This window comes from Eutrigla gurnardus (genome assembly GCF_963514095.1).
Source record: "Eutrigla gurnardus genome assembly, chromosome: 4".
Taxonomy (NCBI): domain Eukaryota; kingdom Metazoa; phylum Chordata; class Actinopteri; order Perciformes; family Triglidae; genus Eutrigla; species Eutrigla gurnardus.
Window position 1 is genome coordinate 12998919 of NC_139918.1, and position 21342 is coordinate 13020260.

General features: G+C 40.1%; 1 protein-coding gene across 1 annotated transcript; it reads right to left on the reverse strand.

The window, feature by feature from the left end:
• Positions 1-1403: 1403 nt before the first annotated feature.
• Positions 1404-19390, reverse strand: pitrm1 (pitrilysin metallopeptidase 1). The gene is made up of 27 exons (XM_084008799.1): positions 19156-19390; positions 18281-18386; positions 17919-18025; positions 17410-17561; positions 16971-17085; positions 16722-16818; positions 15699-15859; positions 15276-15402; positions 15007-15095; positions 14753-14881; positions 13095-13208; positions 12660-12756; positions 12122-12256; positions 11713-11851; positions 11260-11376; positions 11001-11130; positions 10535-10655; positions 10182-10258; positions 9881-10046; positions 8946-9046; positions 8635-8755; positions 8462-8512; positions 2813-2925; positions 2558-2680; positions 2259-2404; positions 1853-1955; positions 1404-1738 (listed from the first exon to the last, which is right to left on the reverse strand). Exons 1-27 carry the CDS (start codon positions 19200-19202, stop codon positions 1645-1647), a joined length of 3078 nt encoding a protein of 1025 aa, XP_083864925.1. The 5' UTR covers positions 19203-19390; the 3' UTR covers positions 1404-1644.
• Between the last annotated feature and the right edge of the window lie 1952 nt (positions 19391-21342).

Genomic DNA, 21342 nt, shown 5'->3' on the forward strand with positions numbered 1-21342 from the left:
ATATATATATATATATATATATATATATATAAAAAGTCACAGTATAGTATTTAGAGATAAGTCACAGTACATTAGTAGTAGTAGTGGTATAGTATCTGGTAAAAAAGTAAGTCATTATACAGTATGTTGAAAAAAAGTCATAGTATAGTATGTTGAAAAAAGTCATGTAGTATGTCAACAGTCAATAACAAGTCATAGTAGATTATATAAGTCACAGTATAGTATGTAAAAACAAGTCATATTACAGTATCTCAAAGAATAGAAGAAAATGTCAGGGAAAAGCAATAGATCGTCATAATATATGTTACAAAAATGTGTAATAAAGTCATAAAAAGTGAGACATAAGATATTCCTTTATAAGTCCCACAGCAGGAGATTTGAAAATGTTGGTAGACAGCGGTACACATTAATATTGTTATTTGAAGGAGTGGCCTTCTTAGTCCATTAAGTGTCTTCCTGACAGTAGTTGAGATGCTGCTGCCTCAAAAGACGACTCCGAAGAAGATGGCCGACGCCAGAACAGAGTCAAAGAAGGTCCTCAGGAGTGTTCCATGTACTCCAAAGACCCGAGTCCCCTCTAAGGAAAGTCTCCTCTGTCCCTTAATGCCAAGTATAATATCTCATAAAAATGTCATATTAAGGAAGTGGCATTAAAGTCATTCCATTATTCAGTAATGATATACATTTCATAAAATGTCATAGTAAAATGTCAGTCTAGTATGTTTAATGTCGTAATAAGGTTATTAAAAAGGCTTTATATACACTTTGTCAGAAAAGTGTAATTAAAAACTCATGGTATATTATGTCATAAAAATACCATAGTAGTCTGTCATTAAAGTAATTAAAAAAAGTCTTAATATAGTACGTGTTATGAAAATGTTATAATATGGTATGTCATAAAAAGTAATCGTATAGTATCTCAGAAAAAAGCAATTCTAAAGTATGTCAATAGAATCTCATGAAAAGTAATGGTATCGACAGTCATAAACACGTTATAATATAGCATGTAATAATTAAATCATAGTATAGTATGTCATAGATTGCTTAATTGAAAAGGTTAAGTGCATGGTAAAGCCATGGTACTTTAAGAAGGGATCTTTTGGGGGGGTTTTAGATGAGGATGGGTAATTTAAAAAAAGAGCTCTTAAAGTTTCAACAAGCTAGACGAGCTGACATTGTATTTTCAATATTGAATTCTATTAAATTAACGAACAAGGAGTAACGGCTGTTGCAGGTTATGAGATATCATATTTACCATGTAGACCAGGGGTGGATCGGATCACAAAACATGCAGTTTGGATGATATCAGGGTTTGAGTCATGAATCATATCATCAAATAATGTATTGTTTAGCTTCTGTTCAGAGTTGTGCAAAAGTTGAAAGAATTTCCTGAAGCACTGAGGCACCACATCATCTGTTTTATACTGCAGAAAAAACATAATCACAAAATAATACAAAATCAAGAGCCGACTCAAGTTGTGTTTTTCCAGTATTATACTGTAATGTAATAATCATACTTCATAAATATGTACATAACATAATATATAAAAAGATCAGGAATAATCAGATTATGACTACACCATTACTCAGGTTCTCCGACTACAGTCATTGTGACATGGGAAGTACAGTTGATCTCTTATGAGATTATTTTACAATCCATGAGGGATCTTTTTTAACCGTCTCGTTCTCTGGGCCCAGGATAGCAACGCCACACGTCCTCTGACCAACACCGAGGTATCTGCAGAAAAACCAGAGACACTTCTTTTATACTTTATTTCAACTCTACTACATGCAGACTTGTTACTGATTTAGTTTCTCTCCATTGTGTTTCTTGACTATTCTAAAAACGTACCTTTCCGCCACGTCCACCAGGCTTTTGTGAGTGACAGCGAAGAGTCGCTCTCTGTGATTCTGCATCATCTCGTCTGTGACTCCACTGAGGAAGCGACCCATTCCTGAACACAAAGACATCAAGAATATCAGGCGTAGTACCAGAACTTTAGAGGCAAAGCATCCAATTGACAGATGCAACTAACTATTATGTTCCTTGTCAAAAAAGCTTTGTATTATTTTCTTGATCAAACAACAGCGGTGGGCATTTTTTAAACCAAACAAAGTGACATCTTTAGAGTCAAAAACCAAAGGATATTTCATTTGCAGTGATTTCAAACAGACAACAGTCTAACAGGAGTTTGACACCAGATTTTAAAAGGTAACTGCAGCATCACTCTGTTGATTCAACACAGTGGAGGTCTCACCTTTGCTCGAGGGCGCCACAGGTGAGTCTACAGCTGAGAACACTGACAGTTTGGCTTCATCGATGTCCTGCTGGGTAAACTGTCCTGACTTTGCCCAGTCCACTCCTTTACGGAACGCAGACAAGGTCTGCATGGAGTTTGGGTCCCTGAGAGACAGATGAGACAAACGTCAACATACTGTGAAAGTCTAATGTTTTACCATTGATTATTTTCTCAATTAATTGTTTGGAAAAACAAAAAGTCCCAAAGAACAATTTAATGTCATGTAAATATGAAAAGTGTGTTGAACTGCTTCTAACCTGTATGAGTAAAATGAGAAAAGACCTCCTCCCATCCTGGCCCCGCCTCCGTAGGCTCCTCCCTTCTCCCGGATCTCTCCGTGAAGAAATTTCGCCGTCATCATCCTCGCCAAGATGCACAAACTGACAAAGAGAGAAAATACAGACATGAGAGTAAGAATGTGGACGAAGTAAGCACAACTAGAAATAATGATTCAGTGCCAGGTCAAGCTGGAGCTTTCGTCGTGGATCTTTGCCGTGCGCTGATGTAGTTACCTGGCGTTGTCCTCGTGGGAAAACGGTACGGTACGAATACTCTCACTGACAAAGTGGACAGGGAAGGGCATCTGGAAGAAAGTTTTCATCTGACACGGCTGGAAATTCAGCTCCTGAAACGTGAAGTGGGAATAAAAACACACACTGCTTAATTCTGATAAGAGTTGGGTTATTCCTCTTTCATCAAAGAAGACTCGCCCATACAGGCACAGGACAGCTGCTCACATAAAGTGGGGTCTAGCATTTATATACAATATGTAATAGACAATTATGGCATATTCCGTCATAACCAGGGTTGGGAGGGTTACTTTAAAATGTATTCCAATACAATTAGTAATTATCTATCAAAACATATAGTCAGTAATGTAATCCAAGTGTCACAATATTCAAGTAATGTCACTTGATTGCTTATTGTTACTGTTGGATTATCGCATGCCAACTATGCAAATAAAGACAAGAGAAAAAGAAAAATGCTGAAATGTCAGCATTATTTTGTACAGAAAGCAGCATAGAATAGCTGCCTTCCAGCTGTGAACATGCTGCTGTCATCCAAGGATCTGAATCATGTGGCACATTAACTGGATTTTAAGTTGGAGCAGCAGTACCCACATACATACAGTCTATTACATTCAATCAACCTACATGCAAGTTTCCTAGTTTGTCCTTAATCATGTTTTAGGCGGGTGCATATATGAAAAAAAAAACACACCTAACCCTCAAATAATTCTAACAAAATGTTTTCAAATGTTTTTTTGTAGTATTAGGTGTCCTTAATAACATACTAAAAGTTTACCAAATTCTGACCACTATAAAGGCGTCATTTTCAAGATAGTTCCAAGATGTGTAGGAAACCCTTAAAATAGCCTAGCTCCTTCAATATTTGACCTTGTCAAGTAATCTAGGTATCTAACCCCATGTTTTTTGTGTCTATGAATCCATTGCTCTTGTCTAAATTGCACTGACATGATCACATACTTATGATTTTGTGAAATGACTGTACTTTCTTCCGAGTCACGCTGCAAAGCTTAATTCTGATTGGCTGGTTAGGTCTATCATCTGGCTATCATGCGCATGTCACATGAACAAAAGGGCTATTTCACTCAAATGTCACCTGGAAGTCTGCAAAATGGAAACAACAACACTTGCATCATTAGATTTGAGATAATGAACAATATGAACACAAAAATGTTGCCTCTTCTGTCTAATTTATCGAACCACAGTGACCTATTTTGTTTAATGGCTCCTATTTAAAAAAACTACAGTTAACCCTTAGTTTTTGGTTGTTGTTTTTTTTCTTTTTGTTCTCATGGTAGTAACCTGGGTTACACCTGGCTCCAAAGCCATTGGCTCTTAGTTTTGACAACAAACAGCACGTTTATTAGAAAGTGCACATTTCCTATGTGAGTTAATATTTAACGCTATGTTGTGGAATGTTAGGCTCATGTTGTGCAATAAAAGTTCAGTCTGTTACATATCTCATGTAGTTGATGATATTAATAATAATCATAACAAAGACAATATTTATATAGTCCTCATCAAAACAAGCAACGGTGTGCTTTCAGAGGCAGACATAAAAAACCCAGATACACATTTAATACAGCATAACTGTCAAACATTACTGATGTGCAATAGATTATATGATACTTCCTCAACAGCAGATACTTGGTTATATAAGCAGCTTCCAGGTGTGAATATTGCAGTCTCATCAAATATGTGTGTATGATCGACCACTTTACAACATGAACCCATATTGCTTTCTCATGATACAGTCAGATAAAAGTATCAAACTATGTTAAAATGTACCAGAATACAGGAAATGCCATTGACTATAAAGATGTGTTTTCAGGCCCTTTTTAAAAGAATACACAGTGGTGGCTTTGATGTCTAGGGAGAGCATTCCATTTCATTGATTCCATTTCATTCTCATGACTGATCACTGTTTTTTTTTTTTTCCTTCTGTGATTCCATTCCATTCTGATGACATCACAGTAACATCAAAGCAGTGGCTTTGATCAAAGCACCGTGGAGTCTATAAATATAGTGCAGGTACTGGACAAACACAACCATTATTCAAGGTGTTGCAGGAAAGTCCAATCTAGAGATAGGATCTAATACAGAAACAATCAACTACAAAACCATACAGAAAGAGGACTCCAAGGTCAACCAGGTGAGGAAACATTTTCAGACCCAGGAGGAGAGCGCCCAAACCATGCAGAAGCAGGAGTCAAAGCTCGGCCAGCCAGATAAACATCTTCAAACCCAGGAGGAGAAGACAGAGAGCAGCTATGAAACCATGCAGAAGCAGGAGTCCAAGGTGGACTGCCTGAAGAAAGATTTGCTGATGCAGGAGGCGCAGATCCACCAGAGGGACAAAGAAATCCTACAACTCAGGAAAGACAAGGAGGATCTCTCTCAGCAGCTCACAGACCAGAGGAGGGAACTGGAGGACAAGTTCCAAAAGAGCACGGAGACAAGCATCCGCCTGCTGGAGACAAAAGTCCAACAGATGGAGGACGAGAAAAAGGAACTGAAGGACAAGTTCCAAAAGGACCTGGCTGTTTCCCAGCAGAGCTCGGAGACAAGCATCCACCTGCTGGAGACAAAAGTCCAGCAGATGGAGGACGAGAAAAGAGAACTGGAGGACAAGGTCCAAAAGGACCTGGCTGTGTCCCAGCAGAGCTCGGAGACAAGCATCCACCTGCTGGAGACAAAAGTCCAGCAGATGGAGGACGAGAAAAAGGAACTGAAGGACAAGTTCCAAAAGGACCTGGCTGTTTCCCAGCAGAGCTCGGAGACAAGCATCCACCTGCTGGAGACAAAAGTCCAGCAGATGGAGGACGAGAAAAGGGAACTGGAGGACAAGGTCCAAAAGGACCTGGCTGTGTCCCAGCAGAGCTCGGAGACAAGCATCCACCTGCTGGAGACAAAAGTCCAGCAGATGGAGGACGAGAAAAGGGAACTGAAGAACAAGTTCAAAAAGGCCCTGGCCAACGAAGCACAGAGCTGTGAGACAAGAGTCCGAGGGGTCTATGAGGACAACAGGGTCCTGGAGAAGGTCTGTCTGTACATGAAGAAGAAGAGAGGAAAATTCTTCTTCAGGACAGAGATCCAGGATGAGCAGGCAGAGTTGCAGAAGATGAAGGACAAGATGCATGAGAAGGAGAAGAAGGAGGAAGCCAAGCGGGAGAAGGAGGAGAAAGAACGTGAGGAGAAGCCAAAGAAAAAGGGTTTCTTTAGCTTCATGCACCGAACAAACAAGCATGAAAGCCTTGAAAAGTTGGAGGCTTCTCATTGTTCAACTTTCTCCAGTATATCCTTGTGAAATCTATATACCAGAATACTAAAACACCCTTCATCCATCTACTTCACCTCTGTCCTTCCTCACCTCCAACCTGGTGCTCAGGTTTCATCCACAATATATACATATATATTATGTATATATATAAAAAAAAAAAACACCCTTCATCCATCTACCTCATCTCCCTCCACTCTGTCCTTCCTCACCTCCAACATAAAAGGGTTTTCTACTGGTGCTCAGGTTTCGCCCACAATATATACAGATATATTATGTATATATATAAAAAAACACCCTCCACCTCACCTCCATCTCCCTCCACTCTGTCCTTCCTCACCTCCAACGTAAAAGGGTTTTCGCCTGGTGCTCAGGTTTCGCCCACAATATATAAATATATATTATGTATATATAAAAAAAACACCCTTCATCCATCTACCTCACCACTGCTTCCTTCTCCTGGTGAGTACACCCCTCACATATTTGAAAATATATTAGGGTCAATCCATGCCAACTCAGCCACCCATGTACATGACACCTCTCTGATTTTGCTGAAAAGCGGTGAAAATATGCCTTATGTTACTTAAGTTTCAGGTCAATATCTCAAACGGTTTGCCCACGGCGTCCATTTGAATTTCAAGTGCCACACCCCTTTTTGACACATTGGAATTTCGCATTTCATTTGTTGGCATTTTTGGAGGCCCATAACTTCTGCTCTAATAGTGATAGGAGGCTGAAAATTGGTCTGTTAGTTCAATTTATACCATGGTCTGGGTGAATACTCGATTCTGATTGGCTGGAGGGTGTAGGTTAAAAAGTGTTAATGTACACCTAGGAAAGACGTTCCGTCAAATTGCCTGATGACAGTCCTAAATTATTGTGCTGGCTCACATCATAAAAACGATTTAGGAAACTATCTGTGAACTTCGATTCTTTGAACCAAAATTTCGCATCATCCTCTGGACACACACAAGCGGTAAGTAGTGCACTGGCCTTCTGAAATGATACTTTGTATCACGTAACGTAAGGATAAGCCATCATCTCACTTCCCATTACTGATCAACTGCTGCCACTGCGGTCGGGTCGCTATAGCCACGTTGCTTGGCAACGCCTGCATACTCTTTGCTCTTGCCAAAATGAATTTGAAGGGTATGGTACCACTGGTGGGGGTTTCATGGGGGTCCAAAAACCCTCCCGGGCAGAGGTGACTCTTTTGGAACCTCATATTTGGACCCCCAAATGACCACGTGGACACGTGATGATCCTAATGGGATTCATACCAGATAAAGATACGTATTTGTTCTTTCTTCTAATGTAATAAAACCTTTGACTATGAAGCTCCATATGAATTTTATTCGTCAAAATGCACCATTTTGGACATTTTTTCCAGAAGTCTGGAATGTAGATCAGTGAGAATTTAGTGATGATAAAGCATGAAAATTGTGGAAATAACTTAGTATTATGCTCAGTGATTGCAAACAATGAAATATTAAGACTTATGGCCAGTCATTTCCTGAAAATCACAAATTAACCCCTTATCCCCAATGAAAGAGACACACCTGTGACAAGCGACTTGCAGCACGAGCAAGTCTGCAGGCCACTGATGCAAACGATATTCTGACACCAATGGAGATGTTTCAATGGGCAAAAGAAAACATTAAGAACATTACATTCTTCTTTGTTAGTGCAGAAGATATTAAAAAACACGAGGAAACGTACAAATTGGAGAGACGTTACACCTCAGCCAAAACGATCAGTGGAACACGATCGCATCATTGCTTTATACCAATTTCCAAAAATAAGATACGGATGAAAAGAATATCACAGGATACGATATTCACAGATGTCGATGCAGGACACCAATCAGATTCAGAACACTTGGATACAGAACCCGGAGGGAGAACACTCGCAGTCAGATCAGCCACAAAACTACATTTTCCAGCCAGGAAAATACATTGCCTGTATCGATGATGATGACTGGTTCATTGGAAACATTGTTGAACGTCCAGATGAACATGGTGATGTTTTTGGTCCATCGGACCAAAGACAGATCCCCTGTTGGGTACCATTCCAACATATCATTTCTTGTGTCAGTGTGCCAGAAATCAATGGACGCAGTGCTCGCCGGGGTCAAGTCATATTTGCACCCGACTATTTGCTGGATCCAACATTTGAAAAGGTTTGCTCATTTCCTACAAATTAAGTATTTTTTTTTTAAATAATCTGATAAGCCAATGTGTCTTGTTGTGAAGTGTTATAATGTGTGCACATGTAGGCATGAAGCAGTTCTATATATATAGAGAGAGATAAAAGTCAAATAACACTTAAAGATGGTGATGGTGAAGAAATCTACTTACAGAGATGAGTTTCCTGCTCAGTTCATGGTTGTCTAGGGGATCTAGTGGCCTCTAATAAAGGAATAAAAAAAATGAAGAAAGCAAAAATATTGTTTTTTCATTTGATCAACAACTCAAAATGAGAAATTGTTCTGACTGGTTTATTTGGTCCATTTTCCCTGTTGATTTCTTACCTCAATAATATTATTCCTGACAGGTTTGAGTGACTTTCTGTTATCAGCGACTCCCTTCATAAAACTCTCCAACTGTGCTGCTGTGTCAGACATTTTCTGTGGAGTTGCGTTGATTGCACACCTGTAAAAAGGAACAGACTATTTCATTTGAGGTGAGAGAAGTATGCCAAGTAGATGATATACAGTAACATACTGTAAAATAATTTTGCTATTTCAACAGCGTAAATCTAGAGGCTTCAAAACAGAATATAATGCTCCTAAAACTGGACACAAAAACTGAAATCAGCAGGTGTCCCATGATACCAACCCACCTCATGTTGTCAGGGTTGAGAAGGTGCTTTTTGATCCTGGGTAGTGTTCGGATGACTTGGCTGAGGTCTGACATCTCAGCTATCCTCTTCATAAACTTCACCTGAGGTCCAAACAACCGAAACACAAACCAGCTGTTTCACAAACTGTTGGCACTGAGAAACGGCAGGTAAAACAGAAAATGGAAAAACTAAAACCTCTCTTGCACATAAAGAACATCTCAAATCTATTTTTTAAATTTAAAAAAAAATACTTTTTTATTTTACCAGGAAAGTCCCATTGAGATTAAAAACCTCTTTTTCAAGGGAGTCCTGGCCAAGAGGCAGCAAAAGTTACAAAGTTACAATATACAGACAACAAATAAAATTATAAAAAACAGTTACAAGTAAAGGAGGTCATCTCGAGTGCTCTCAGCCTAGATTTAAAAGCATTCAAAGATATCAATTCAGTTAATTTCCAATCTTTTTGCAGCATGTTCCAGGTAGGAGCAGAATAGACAAAAGCCTTTTTTCCCAGTTCTGTGCGGGTAAATGGAACAGACAACAACAACTGATCGTTTAAACGCAAACCATAAGAATCAACATCACAATGAGACACATTTCCCAATAATATAAATGTGTGTGAAATCACAGAAAATAATCAAATTCATGTTCAAATGATTTAACAAACACTTGAACGTCTTCATATGTATCAAACAGCACCTTTAACAACTAACTTTGTTGTAAATGTGATTTAAAATGTATTAACTCTGAAAATCATGAGTATATTCTAGACCTGCTTAATGTGTTAAGTGTCCTGAGAGGACTTCTGTTGTGATATGACAAGATATAAAATGGAATGGAATGGAATTAAGCAATTACAAGCTTAATTACATTAAGCAGCAGATGGCAACATGCTCCAACTTCTGATACTCAATACTACATTTCCTGAACAGTACCTGTTCCATTCCACCAAACGTCTCATGGAGGTCTCCCGCAGGAGTCAGGTGTCGGCCTGCACGGGTCATCGCATACACGTGACCAGAGTAGGAGATCCCATTGGCCAACTCCTGTGCCGACATCATCACCAGCACTCTCAGACGCTCCTCATCATCAAAGTGGGGGCTAGATGAACATTTACCAGCCAGTTTACTTTTCAGACAAAACAACATCAGCTGCTGTTTGTTTATGCTTGTATGGCTTGAACATGTGTAGGAATCGTCTCTAGCTGCTGGTGATATGAAGTGTTGGAGGACATACCTGTTGAATATGTCGCTCCAGAGCTGAAACAGGTGAGGAAGGTTCCTCTCCAGGCAGGAGGAGGACAGGAGGATGCCCTGAAACAGAGAGCACAGGGCCAGTGAGAGACCCTCCTCATAGTGAACTAATCCTTGGTCATCAAGGCATCACTGACTGAATTTTAATCAACCACATATTCCTTTTCTGAGGGCTGGAGCTAATCCCAGCATGCACTAGGCTGTGAGTCAAACGGGACTGATGGCAAGATTTGCAGATTTCTAATTTTCTGATTTGCAGCAATACATGTAATCAGCGCACAGAGCACTAGTAGGGATGGAAGTCAAACCAACCTGAAAATGTAAAGTTACACTGACCTGCTCGTACATGTCCAGCTGGGTGGAGTCAGGGGTGACATGTGTGGAGACAGACATGCCTCCTGTCCTCAGCTCCATCTGCTGGGCCTGCTGCCTGTAGTCCAGAGCTCCACAGCCCATCCTAATCACACAGACAAACAGGTGAACTCTTGCTCGTCTTGCATATTGACACTTCACTCTTCAACCGCTAGCAAAGTTGCTGTGCATCAGATACATGTCGATGATACAACGGCGGCCTCATGCGACCGACCGACCACCGACCACCTCAGACACTCATGGCGACTCCGTTAATAAATAAACACAATATTATGTCAATCACTCATCATTATTGCTGCTAATTACCAATGCAAAACAAGCTGGATTTAGTGCCGTGATGCTGTCTGCACAGGTTGCTGATGTTTTTAATGTTCCAGAACGTGTCATAAGAACAAATGCCGTTATCCTATAGATTGACCAGTTAACTCACTTGGTGATAACACTGCAGAAGAGAGGGACGTAGAGCCTGAGGTCCTCTGGCAGGGTGTTGAGACTGCACACGGCTCTGAGGTAAACCAAGCCATTGGTGGGCTGCTCACAGTACTGAACTGGTACACCTCCTGTGGAGATCAGAGAGGAAAGCCCCTTACAGTGACATTCAATAGACTCTTGACTTGGGTGATGATGACAAACATAGCGTGCTGCAATCACTGTGCAATCACTGTGATGTCGTGGACACGTTGCTGTACCTGCAGTGCTGATCTGAACAGGAGTGATGGGTATCCTGGGCTCAATGTCAGACACTTTGAGTGCAGGCAGACAGGAGGCATCCTGGGTTTTACTCTGAACCGCCAGCAGCTCCAGACCTTTCCAAGAAGAAAAACACCAGTGATATCAAAACGCAAGATCAAGACAGTTTGATCAGATTCTGTTTAATGGAACAGAAATCCTACTCATACTGAGGGAAAAACTGAGCAACATCTCCCTGAAGAAACATCTTAAACAGGATTCTGAGTATATTCACATGGCATCACTGTCTCATTTTTCATCCAAGCAACATCCAGTAACTTGTTTAAAAAAAAAAAAAAAAGCATTGTAAAACATTTTTTAATTAATTTAATGAATTAACTTGTCTGTGAACTGACCTTGCAAACAAAAAGAAAGAGTCAACCACATTCACTGAGCAGTGAAACTATTGTTACCGTTCTCATAGATGTCTTTCCTGTCACTGTCAGACAGAGCCTGGATCTTCTTCTGGAGCTTCTCCTCCTCAGCCTTGGCCTGCTTCTCCAGGTAGGCCTCATCGGGGCTCATGGACAGAGTCAGTCTGTGTGTGTTCTCCTGCAGGGCCGGTGGACAGGACGTGGTGTTATGTTAGAAACTATTTGGTCAAAGTACATCATTTCAATATGTATGTTTTCCTGCTTTCTCTGAATTATGAAATCCCACCCTCCTCCCAAATTCCAACCACTGGGAGTCAGTCCAGCATCTAGGACACAATCCTTCACCAGTTAAACAAATAAATGATATGAACCCAGACTTCTACATGTTGCCCCCTTTTCCCTCTGCAAACAACTGGCAAACTAACTGGAAAGAGCCCGTTTCATTCACCTTAAAGTAGCTCTTGACTTTGTCCTGCAGGAAGCGAGGGTTTTCCTTCAGGGCTTGTCTGAACTTGGCAACGCTGTCGCTGATCTGCAGCAATTCCACCGGGTTGCCGTCATGGTTCCACGATGATGCTACATACTAACAAACAATATGTTGAGACAAAGGAAATCAACACATAAAAACAACAGCTCAAAACATTTAAGTACGAATGATAAATAGTTTAATATGTACAGGTCTTACTGTTAACGTTGTACTTTTTGGGTGATTACACATTTTGGACAAAAAGGAAGGTTTCTAGAATTAGAGTTACACGTCCTAAACTACTCTGGTCATCACAGGATAATAACTTTGGACAATCTTGATTTGTATAGAAATGTTAATGGTAACAAAGGGGAAACAAATAGAAACACACGATTTCATGCCAAAAACTAGCATCCTTGGTAACTAACATACGTCCCTCATTGGGGTTTATAAAAACATGTTGTGTCCTTATGAATGTGGAAACAAAATTAAGGTTACAGACACACAGCGGTGAACTCACCGAGGCCAGAGACAAGCCAAAGTTTGTGGACTGGTGTTTCATCTGGATCTCGATCTTATGGAGGAGAGCCTCGATTCTTTCCTCTTCGAAGCCTTCCCTGTGAACGATGAAGGAATGAAGTTGATCTTACGCACGTTCTACCTACTGGCTCATTTACCAACTAATTAATTCTTCCTTCCCATCAAGCATTTCCTACCTTCCATTTGAAAATCATGTGAAAAGTCCACTTCATTAAACCAAAAAAATAAAACCAAGCACAAACTTGAATGATAAGACAGTTTCATCAAATATTTTATGGCTTTATTAAAACATGTTTGACCTGTCAAATTATACTGTCTCCAAATTTTGAGTTGTACTCCTCATATAAAGAAGTGCACATTTAAAATGAAGTCGTGAAATAAAAACCACAGGACCCATTATGACAGTGGTACTTACTCTATAATGTCGTCGATGGTTTGGCTGATGATTTGTTTCACCCTCTCCGTGTCCTCCTCAGCCATTCCCTGCAGTCCGATGCTGAACGACGCCTCTTTGGTGCTGCCATCGTATCTGCAGGACATTTCAGCACACTCTTAACAAACCCAGGATGCTTAATAGCACTGCATTAAAGGCAAGTGGTCAAATACTGAAAGGGTAAATTCACCACACAGTTTACATGATAGATGTGTCGATTAAAGCACTAACTTCCTCTGTGCATGTTATAAAGACAGAGAAAACTGAGTTTGCAGCCACAAAATATCATTCTTCCTGCATCCAGTGCCATCAATTGATGTGACGGTGTCGTGGTTGATCACAAGGAAGAACTGCAGGCAATTACAGCTTGGAGGTGCTCAATGTATCTCAATTAGGGGTGTAACGATTCATCTACTATATCGATGTATAGATTTTTATTTCTCCGATCCAACTACATCGACAGGTGCTTGGCAAGTTGTCCTTAACTGGGGACAAATATCAATATAAAATGGATTTACAACATAATAATTGATTGTATCGATATTAAACAGGGCTCCAGAGTGTGACTATTTTGGGCGCACATGTGACCAAAAATCAGTGAAGTGTGACTAAATATGTTCCTTGGTTGCACCGGTGCTCCAAACATTCAGCGGGTCTGTTTATGTGTGTAGCGTAATGTTTTTTCCCCACAGCATACAGAGATTAATCACCACGGTCTGAGCCAATCAGAGGCCGAGTAGGGGCGGGCCTTTGTCTCTGATTGGCTCTGACCCCAGTCTCTTCTTCGCTGGATGTTTGTGAGGAAAAGTAATCAGGCGGAGTGACGTGAGCGTCAGAAATGAAGACAACTGTCTATCGTTTATTTTTCGTACAGAAAGTTGCTGTGCCCTAAACACCTGTCTCCCCTCACACCGTAAGATTCAGGTCCTGTCTCACGTGTCACCTTCCGAGCCGGTGTCACGAACCGGGCGGTCCAGTCGGGCGTAGTTTTAAAAACCGGTCATCTGATTCGGATTTGGTCTCCGGTTCACCGCGGGCTTCAAAAAGCACCAGAAACACAACAGGTACCGGGACAGGTATGTGGTGTTCTGTTCTCCTTTTTCATTATAAAAAAGAGCATATTATTTTAAAATAAAAAGGTGAATTTATTTGCTATTAATCACTTTTTACTTGTTTTATATCCATAATTATTTCACCCCTGCTGATTCCCTGACAAGAAATACTTCTAGGAATCTTCACCTGCACTGTCCAGTATCCATTCAGGTATTTCAAACGGTAACAGTAACATTGGTTGAATTTTTGTAAAAAAAAAAGAAGAAAAAAAAAGTTCCTGTATCGATTTCAATTCATTGAACCACATCATATCGTTCTAGAAAGCCAAATATCGTCCTTGAATCATATCGGAACCATAGAAAATGATACATATTGTATCATTTGAAAAATGTATCGTTACACCCCTTATCTCAATATATTAGTCACTGAGGAATTTAACCATCAACACTGATTAAATATCTACATAAAAGATGATCCGTTTTATCCCACAGATGGGCTGGATATGTAGGTAGACCAGTAAAACCATACTGAGCCCACATTAGTACATTACAGGTTTGCTGCTGTGATCCTAAAGTCCATGTACACACCCCACGACAGAAGAGAAGTCCGTTCCTATCTTGGGTTCAATGAGAGCCTTGTAGAAGGGAGCGTTTGGTCCAGAGATCATTAGAGACGACAGCAGGCTGAGAGTGAATCCTTCAAACGTATTAGTGATGCTGCACAGAGAAACAAGCACAAGAGGTCAGAGGTTACTGAATAACATAAATGCCATCCTACTAACATGCGTTAAAGCACAAATGTCTCTGTGAAACACAGCAGGCTGTAGAAAGAGACGTCTTACTCTCCCAGCAGGTAGCTCACACACAGCGTGTCCTGTCTGGCTGGATCTGGAGCCATGGCATCAGGGCTGCACGTCACATGGTCTTCTCTCTGGGAAACCGATGACTCACAGTGAGATCACACTTGACTACTACTAATGCATTTCTGTTTCTAAAAATAAAACAACAGAACCATAAAGTGATAATTAAATACATGATGAGTGATGATTACGTTTTTGTTTTCTCAAACCTTCCCCCTTCGAGGTGACTGTAATGTGTGTTATGAACTTACAGGGCTGCTCCAGTGTGGCTGGGATGGGACCTCCGTGTTGGGGTTAATGGGTTCAAACATGGACAGAGCTTCCTCCTCAATCTGTTTCAGGTGCTGCTCCAATGGCAGATCTCCATAGGTGAAGAACCTGAAGAACATACACAAGACACTCTGAGAGGGAACGTGTTATACATATTTGTACACTTACAAAGCTGCATGATTTCTCTCCCATCACAGCAACACATGCAAGTTTGTTTTTAAGAACGACCAAACAAGACTGACAGTTTGTTTGAAATGTTTGAAGTTTACAGCATAAACACTTGTCCTGCCAATGCAAATTTCTACTAGCCTGCACCAGGAACTTAATATAAACTACTATCAAATTCCAAAATTAGTAAATTGTGGGATTAAAGCAAGCACTGGGCTGTGTAAATGCATCCCTACCTGGCGTTGCTGGGGTGGTAATGCGTGGCGTGGAACTGTTTGAGTTGCTCCCAGGTGAGGTCGGGGATGGCTAGAGGCTCCCCTCCTGACACCACAGAGTAGGTGTGGTCTGGATACAGCTTGTTCTGGAGGTGCTGGGCATAGACGCGCTCGTTCTCTGACTGTAAGAATACACAAACATACAAACACACTCGTAGATTATTATTTCAGATTCTGCCACTACTGCTATGGTAAAAGCATTATTTATTTGTCTTCAACCCTTTCACAAGCATCGTTTATCAACGTTTCAGGACCATGGACAGCACTGTTTGTTGTGTGCAGGTGCGGCCTTGTCTGTAGTACTAAAACGGAGTGGAGGTGAACAATCGAAGGCAATCAGTTTCTTAGTTTGGTGACTTGCTTTTCATGGTTGCAGAGAGACAGACGGTGAGAGAGAAACACACAAATAGCTGTTTCTACTGCTGATTTGACAGAGAATCATTCATGAATTAAAAATGTCTTTATTGCTCCGATTAATACTAGGATTTAAATGGCTTAGCACGTGTTATTTGGCCTTTCTGAAGCTATTGCATGGTTAAATCAATGGGTGTCATGTTTTTTCTGCTGTGTAGCCTCACTTCAAGAAACGCACAACTGCACTGAGCTAAATGTTTGCTCACTATTTGTATGTTATATCCCTACAGTATACATCAGTGTATTAGTATAATAAGCAGGAAAATACATTTGTGCGTTAAATATTTAAACTATTGGGGAGTTTATAACATGAAAGGACATAAATGGCCTGTTTGTTAAATAAAAAGCATGTATACAACAGGTAAGTGCTATGCATATACAATGTTGATGATAGTTGATGTTCCAATGTTGTTTCCTGTGTGTTGAACACTAACCTGCCGATGGGACTAGAGATGGAAATTAGCCACCTGGGTATGATCTAATGTATTTACATGAAAATGTACATACTATGTATTGTCCCATTTAAAAAATAAATCTACAAATCTAGTGAGTGGGAAAGTGTTTACTTACAAAAGCTCCCTTCATTTCATTGAACACCACTCCTTTAAACACCAGAGGGGAGTTGAGATCTGTGGGGTTTTCATTCTCCAGCCTCCAGCCCTCCTGCCTGGAATATCAAGACACACCGAATCACACTCGACTGTTATAGACTATCAACACACAGAATCACATAACATTTGGCTACTTAGTTTACAAAATAAAACTGAGCAGCTAGAGCAGTCTAATATGAAGAATTGTGCAGCATTAGTCCAAACTCACCAGAAATCCTGCTCTCGTAGACACGGAAAGAACACAGCATCCAGATAGACAGAGAGAAGGTTCTGGAAGTCCTTCCCATTTTGGGTTGAAAATGGATACATGGTGTAGTCACTGGCTGTTCACGAGGAAGCGAGGAGAATTAGTACTGAACTGGTGCATGTAAACCCGCACTTCCAACACTTTCAACATCACTTTAACATGAAGTCCAAACATATTAATTCTGTTTTTTTTAAATCTATTGTCTGTTTGATTCCATTTTAACTGTAAAGCGAATTTGAGTACCTATAAATAAAATGTATTCATTATTATTATTAAAACAGAATATATCGCAATTATTTGGGGTTAATGAAACGCTGTCGTACATAAGAACACTTTTCACAACAACCTTTCTCACACGCTAAGAGGTCACTCATTTATGTCCAAATGGCCTTTTCTGTACCTGTGAAAGCATTCATGAAGGTGGACAGGGACCTGTTGAGCATCTTGAAGAAAGGGTCTCTGCAGGGATACTTCTTAGATCCACAAAGCACCGTGTGCTCCAGGATGTGTGGGACCCCTGTGCTGTCCATGGGGGTCGTTCTGAACTGGACACTGAAAAACACAAACAAGAGGCATCTGATTCATTGCTTCTTTTTTTTGTAGCTGGAGCATCTGCAACGCCCCCACCTGGTCACATTCAAAACAGCACACAGTTTCTCTTCACCAAGGCCTTTGGCCCCTAGACTGTTTTGTGTTCTCTGTGTGTATGACTGTCTAGTTGTTTGTCCCTCCTTCCATAATGCCATAATGTAAAGCATCCTTGGGTTCCTTGAAAGGCACTATATAACTTTTATTTATTTATTATTATTATTATTATTATTATTATTATTATTATTATTATTATTATTATGTGATGTTGTCAAACAGGAATATAAATAGACAGTACTGCTGAAACAGATTTCATCCTACCTGAAGAGGTTATTGGAGTCATCTCTGGCTGCGTGGAGGTACTGAGCTCCAGTTTTATCATGGGTCAACTTCACTGCTGTGAGAAACAAGTCAGGAACCACAACAACCTGGGAAAAACAGAGTTGGAAACTGAAATTACAATTGATTTAATAGCAGTAGACAATTTCAATAAGGGTAATGGTCTCGTGGTCTCAGCCACTAAATCAAACACTGTAACAAGGTCAAAAAAAGGAGGAAAATCATAAATCAGACTACAGTTCATCCTTTTAAATTCAACCACATTTACATGTACAGCTCAACTGTTCATATAACATTATTTAACAAGCCCTATGCTGTGCTACTTTCAGTCAAGTTAAATGTACCTCTCTGACTGTGAAGCCATGGATTCTCTCTCCTGGTTGGTACTGACAGGCCCTCTCTTTAGCTGAAGTGCTCTTCTGCTTCCATGTATGCTGCGGTCCACTGAAACTGGGAGAAGAAAACAGTAGTCAGTAGTGCCAAGAATAATCCGCCAATTTTTGCACAAACAATATTTTTACAGTGTTGAATATCTTGTGTAACGGCTCACACATCCCCACATCAGGTACCGCTGACAAAGACAATGTGGACCTTGGGTTTAAAGATGCTACGTTTCTCCTCCCACAACCACAGTAGCAGTAGAAAAGAAGAATTGTGTGTATTTTATCATCTTTCATTAAACATAATGACTTTCCAGAGTGTGCATGCATTATAAACCATATGCAAATACTATTTCATAAAATACTAAGACACTTTAACATGTCTACAGGCCATAGATTCATAGTTCACATAGGGTTACATAGGTTACATGTGGTGCAACACTAATGTAGGCTCGTGTGGAAACAGCTAACAAACTTCAGTAGTTCTCTCTTCCTTTATCTTCTCCGCTACCTCAAACAATACTGACCACAGGCCACACGTGGCTGAACCTACTACTCTTTTAAAGGACTAGTTAATACAACAATATAAACAGTAACGTTAGTTAGATACGTCCAAAGGGATGCGCGTGCTCATGTTTGGTTGCATCAGCTGTCATCAGTTAGGACAAAGTCAAAGCACCCTTTCTTCTACCATATCACCGTATCTGGTCACATACGGTTGGTGAAGGTTGTCGTGACACTACGAAGTCATCAGCACACAAAAGTTGCATTTCCTTTACGAGCAAAACGCCAGGTGTGTTCACGCTCATTTGCTCCAACATCACCGTTAGCTAACTTACCGGAGACATCGAAGTTTCTGGAGCACCGCCTTCGTTTGTCGAAACATGGCTTTGTCGCCTGCTGAATGATTCAAGTACGAATGAGTCCACTGTGTTCGGCTGTAAAAATACAGTATTTCAATTTAATGTGGTCAATAATTGCACATTATTTCGGTTGGGGATCCCGTGTCGGTGTCCTCTCATGCCGTGTGTTGGACAGTTGACACATTGGTTCCGTTGCGCACATTAAAAATAGCCGCTACACCTGCGCAGATCGCAGATCTCGCAGCCATTTTCAGCTCATTTGTACCTATCCAACCGCAATGAAACTCTAAAGACTCAATGAGCAAGTTTCGACACCCTCCAACTGAACCTCCACCTACAAACATGCTTGTGTTCGGTTGGTGGAGCTGGAATGAAGAGTCGATATGATTGGCTACATGTTACACCACCAGTATTATCAAACCATGACTGGGATGAGGCATTTTTAAAGGCCAGCAATATTGCAACAGATATTCAACACGACTTACATTACACTTTATTTTGATAGTTCATCTGTAATGATGAATTTATTTAAAACAGTTTCAGGAATTTCTTCTTCTATTAGTTTCATTGTGTTGTACTTCAGTATCTCCTCCAGCAGAGGGCGATGTAAGATCAAGTTTAGCCCAGTTAGTCACAGATTACTTTGGTGAGTAACTTTTTTCCAGTGTGGCGTCCGAAAGTACGAACAAAGTGGGCAAACTTAGTACAAAAAAACCTACAACTGAACCAATTTTATTGCTAGGAAAAAAGGTGCATAGTCCCCCACATTTATTTAAAACTTATTTGTCATTTACATTTCTTAATGCAGCCTACTTATGTGTTGCTAAGCAACTTTAATTATGCCATGCCATCGCTAATTGCATTTACTGTAGTTTGAAACTTTGAATAACATTTCGTTTACTTCTACAGTTTGTATTAGTTTGATCATTATTATTGGTAGTTTTTCATTTTATTGTTACCACTTCCAGACTTATTTATAGCAACATAACAACCTTTTGGGTTGTCTAAATACCTTTCTATTATTGACATGCTAAGAGTTTTTGCTCTTTAATCCAAGTATGTGTTGTCTTTAAGCTGAAGAAATAAGAAGAAAAGAGAATTCATGTGTACCACAATTTCACCAAAGTACATAAGATGCATACAACCTGTATGTGTGCTTAATTTATTACACTGCTATTAAATCAAATGGAACAATTTACATGTCTTTTGCATCATTGTGTTGCCTCACATTTAAATGTAGACAATGTGTTGCGGTTGGAAACTTTAGAGTAACAACAAGGATTTTAAATAACTTTAAAAGACTTTGACCAAAGCTCAGCTGCATAAGTCGTGTTTGTAAGGAACTGCACACTGTCTTGGTCCTCATTATGGACTCCCCAGCATCGTGTGAAACTTCCTTCTCCCTGCAAATATCACTCGGTCTGTATTGACAGTAACAACAGACTGCTTTTCTGTTTCTTTTTTATATATTCCTTTGAGGCACCCACGGTCATCCCTTGAGTTTCCACTGACAGTATGTGGGAGATTTTCTAGCAGCATGAATAGTCGGCCTTGGTGAGGAGGCTTGAGGGTTTTTGACAGAGCAGGATCGTCCTCCAACATGGTAGCTGGCTCCAGTCTGCCACTGCATGTTTGTTATCAGGGAAGACCTTGATCACACAAAGCGGGAAACAGACACTGCAAATATATTTATATATATATATATATATATATATATATATATATATATATATATAACCTGTGACATAATTGCAGTGGAATTTAACTTTTTATCTGGCTTCACATAATGCTTTTTCATGTGCAAACCACATACCTTCGTTCTACAACGGGTGAAAAAGCATCTTGGCATTGTGCCTCGTTAATTTGATGCGCTCCTGTTGGATCATGGTGGCGCATCATGCACGGCTGATCAATCAAAAGTTTTCCATTTGTGATTTGAAAGAAATAAAAGAGAGATTTATTTGCTGCATGTTTTATTTCCATACCTTCCACCTGCTGTTTTTACAGGAAGGAGAGGACCGAGAACTCTTTTTTTGTTTGTTTTTTGAAAAACGTATACATATTTTGACACTTATTTTTATATAAGAGTATACGGTGGTTTGGAAAAATTTGTAAACAACTTTGAAAAAGTCATTTTTCCATTTCATGGTGACTTTAAGGTCA